Here is a 4,236-nt window from a genome sequence, read left to right as displayed (position 1 = left end):
CCTCGGTAGGCCTGGAGACATTCACGCCGATCTGTCCGTCATGCACCCTGGAACAGCCACAAACCCAAGGCCGTCGGCGAATCCAAGCTGTTTACCTCGGGTGGGTAGGGGCGACAAGGGCCTGTTGTTGCATGTAAGGTTGCGAATAGGCAGGATCAACAACCAGCTACTTCTGCGTTGAACCAGCTCCAGGCCGAGGTTCCACTTTAATTCAGATCTGCTAGAGAGAATCTGCCCACCAGAATGAGGTAGCTTCGCGCGTCATATTTGAGGCTATTTGAGGGCCTACGTGGAGTAACTTTGAGGAGCCCTGCCAACAAAGAATTGTCATGTGCCCTTTGGCTTGTAGGCTGAGGGGACGGGGTTACAAAATAGTTACAAGAATTTCATACTTCGGTACGTGCTTTCTGCCCACAAATTGCCGAATTGTCATAATAAGGACCGTACATAGTAGGGGTAATACGACAAGCTCCGGTGCGATTCCGCGTCAAATCCTGGTTACGATTAAGCGCGTCCAAAGGCATAATTTTTTCAAGTTCTGAATTTAATCCGGACAGCCCCAATATGTACGCTTCTGAATTGTTGCAAAGGAGCACTGTCATTACAGTCGCAGTTGTGCTAGTCACGAGCTTAGCTCAGGGACTCTGCAAGGTTTGGAGACGGCAGAAAGTCGATAAGGATGGCACCGTTTATGAGATTATATTCGTATGAGCCATCTGTACGGCAAGTTTTCCGAAGACGACCTGGCGAAATTAGGGCCATATTTGTGGGAGAAAACGCGGTGTATTACTCTTTCAAGTGACACGTATAAATATTTAGAGCACAAATGGAAATGTTAGTAATGTGCTCAAGAAGTATTGCCGCCAGCAGCTGGTGCATTCTCTACTTTTAGAGTTCCGTCAGCTAAGGCTCCGACGACCGTTTCCTCTACCGCAAGGCGGGCTGCCACACGGAACTTATGATCTTCAATTTGCTCGTCCCTTCGTTGACACTGGCTTGCAAGGCTTGGCATAAGGAGGCCCCTCACAAGTTCCCCTACAATGACCTGCGGTTCTTCGTGACCCTCTTGCAGATCATCAACAATTCTAGCCAAATGCTCAGAATGCAGACAAACTTCCAACAGTGCCTGCAGAACCAATAATGTTAATCGAACATTTTCGTTTCTTTGTATGTCTTGTAAGCCTCTGTAATCCTTATTCTACAGACGTTCGAACTTGGAGCCACAAAAGAGCTCTTCAACCTTACAGCAACAGCAGCAAACCCAGCATGCATAATTCTCACCTCTTCTTGAGCATTCCCTGCCCCTGCCTTTTCAATGATAGCTTGGAGATAAGAGTCAATCGTTTGATTGTTGATGCCCATTGCATTCTGAAACGCCCGGTTTTCCCTTTCCCGAAGCATTTCTTCAGCCTGTCGAGTACCGTATTCCTGTGCCTCGCGTAAGCGTCTCTCCCGCACAGCCAATTGGGCAAGCGCCGATATCCGCTGCACTTCTTCCATGCGCCTCTGTTCTTTTGCTAGCTCGTCAAGCATCTGCCCAACCCGTAAGCACGGTATTTCGTGCCAATAATGTGCCAATAACGTTTTAAGAGTGGAAAAAAAGGAAGAGACTGCGCGACATTGAGGTTAAAATATTTCTACAACAAAGGCTGGCAGTGGACTCACTTCAGCAATAGCCATCCCTTGAGCAGAAGCCATAAGGACCTCGGCTGCCTCCAAGGCTGTCTGCTGATCCACTGACTCTTGTTGCTGTCTTGGCGGCACATCCTGTAGCTGTTCGGCAGCGCGAAGCATATTTACGAGGTCCAGGCTCTTTTCCTTGCCCTTCATCATTATCTTACGCCTGGTCGCTCCACGCAGAAGCTGCTGCAGAAGTAGCACTGCCTTTGCATCAAGCTCTTCTTCCATGGGTACCTGCGGAGAGCCACCACAGCAGGCATCTGTCTCTCGCAGTGTGAGTCAAAGGCAAAGGTGCTGTTCATGAAAAACTTCCTTTAGAAGCAGTGAATCCATTGGGTATCTTGAGGATAAAGTGCACGTTCGTTCTCCGTGAACATAAATGTCGTAGTGATTACCTCAGGTACTCTCGGCGTTTCAGGCCGCGTTCTGACCGCTCTTTTTATGAGCCGACGCGCCGCAACGGAGCCCCCCTCTGAGGCAGAGTACGCTGGAGGTGCCGCAGCGAGGTCGATCTGCAGCTGCAAGGATGTCCCCGTTAGTAGCTCAGCTGCCACTTCTCTTTGCAGAATGACTGCTGTGCGTTCCAAAGCCTAGATAAACGTTCGCGCAAGCTGTACTGCACATCCTTTTGAAAGAGTGTTGGATATTATCTTGGAAATCGACGCTGCCACAAAATAGGAGTGCCTCGCTCAAGCATGCAGAATTTGGTTTTCCCTCTGAAACCATCAAAGTAGCTGTCCTGTAAACTGTGAATGACAAACTTGCCTTGCAATGAGCCAACTCTTTGCGATTGGCAGCATATGTCTTTCGCTGCCGTAGAAGAGGCGGTGCCTTCGGAGTTACAGGCGCTGCGCTATTGCACAGTCGCTCTTCTATGGCATCTAGGGCTAGAAAGTCCTGAAGGAAGCATTACAATGGGAATTCTGTGGCATCGTTGCAGTGCACACAGCCCTTTGCCTGTAATCTGATCGAAGGATAGTTTGTGTTGTTGTTCAAAAGCCGCCCGACTGCTTGCCTGTAGCACAACGCTGAAGCAGCCTTGAGTATTTATCCATAGAGAGGGAAAACAGTTTTGTGAGTTGTGATGTTGCGTGCCTCTGCGTGTGCTAAATGAGCTGCCGAGAGCATGGTGAAGGGATCGGGAGGGCAATAGCCATCCCTCGCAGCCGAAACGACGCTTTGAAAACTTGTACTGCTTCGTAGCTTGTTTGCAGCGCACAACGGCCTTGCCAGCGACTGGGTAATTTGATTCCGTTTCAGCCAAAGGCGGCGGAGTCCCTCTAAACGAGACCGTTCAATTAGTATATGTCTACGTTGCATGCGTTCCTTTAAGATCTTCTGCCGCCTCCGATGAGCTGCCTCGCTCTTCGCCCTCATTTTGGCGGCACGCATCCGTAGAGCAGCTTCTACAAGACGAAGACGTTCCTCCTGCACAGAGTGACTGCCTTCACCATTATGGGAAGCTTTCTATTTATGCCTATAGGCTTGCTCATTAAGGGCTTCCCTGCGCTTCTCTGTCTTACTAAACGCAGCGAAGACCTCGTCCAGCAACAGGCCCTTGTTTAGGAAGCTGAGTTACTCAAAACAGCAGCATATTTCGGGTTTCATATTGCAGTGTTTACCTGCAGCTCACGAATGTCCCGCTCCCTCTGAGCCCATTTCCAAAGCTCTTGACGTTCCATTAAGGTAGTGCGGATTGCTAGACAGAACTCATCGGTCGGAGGTGGGAGCACTTGATCAAGCCGCCGCTGCAGCTGCATTTCCTGGATAGCTCGGATCTCGCGGGATGTCGCAGGAAGCCCCCTTGACCAGCAAAGGTGCGATATTCCTAATTCTTCAGGTTGAGCCCCAGAAGTGCAAATGTACTGTGGCGAGTACGGGTCTGTCTGCACATCCTGCTCCCTCGAAATCGACTGCAGACCAATGGACTTAGCACTGAAGTCTCCAGAATCTGTCCCCGAGACACGCCAACACAGTCGTAGGCTGATATAAAATGTGTAGATGCTACAGAACATTTCTTCACGAGCCACCTATGACACTGAGCTGGCTAAAGAAGTGAAATAGAGACTCTTGCGCCGAGGTTCTTATTGATTTGAACTTGCCGCAGCGTATATCTTCTTGTTCCATTGCCACAGTGCTCCTTTTTAATGCTGCCTGGGGGATATAGTTTTCATCGCCAGTAGGCAGATTCGTGAACTCGTTGGACCAACAAGCGTAAGACTTTGGCTTGTAGTGGAAAAACTTGAACCTGCATGGGCCGCTTATACGTTCTACCAATTCTATGAAGGCATTTTGTCTTGCCTCGTCGAATTCTCGGCCAATGTTTACTCCACTAGTTCCATCTGCAGTGGAATCTACAATTTGAAAGCTTCTCGTGGCCCATAAAAAGCACTTGGGAGTACGTTCAATGGGCTGAATTAAGAGGGAGGCTTTGGTTTTCCCAATGTGGTGAGAAGAAAGATCGGAGGGTTCATACTTGTCTCTCTCTTTTTCACTACTCATCCTGGCTACAACTATCTCTGTACTCATAGTTGAAAACACACTCGTTTTTTCCTC

General features: G+C 49.2%; 1 protein-coding gene across 1 annotated transcript; it reads right to left on the bottom strand.

Annotated features, from left to right (window-relative positions):
• Positions 1-847: 847 nt before the first annotated feature.
• On the bottom strand, positions 848-3,695 carry EMH_0008010 (uncharacterized protein; the record flags this gene model as incomplete). The annotated part of the gene is made up of 6 exons (XM_038022564.1): positions 848-1,126; positions 1,282-1,533; positions 1,666-1,914; positions 2,112-2,270; positions 2,524-2,577; positions 3,303-3,695. 6 exons carry the CDS (start codon positions 3,693-3,695, stop codon positions 848-850), a joined length of 1,386 nt encoding a protein of 461 aa, XP_037878418.1.
• Between the last annotated feature and the right edge of the window lie 541 nt (positions 3,696-4,236).

This window comes from Eimeria mitis, genomic scaffold, assembly GCF_000499745.2.
Source record: "Eimeria mitis Houghton genomic scaffold, Emh_scaff326, whole genome shotgun sequence".
Classification (NCBI taxonomy): Eukaryota; Apicomplexa; class Conoidasida; order Eucoccidiorida; family Eimeriidae; genus Eimeria; species Eimeria mitis.
The sequence above is the reverse complement of the archived record's forward strand: the minus strand, read 5'-3'. Positions and strand labels throughout refer to the sequence as shown.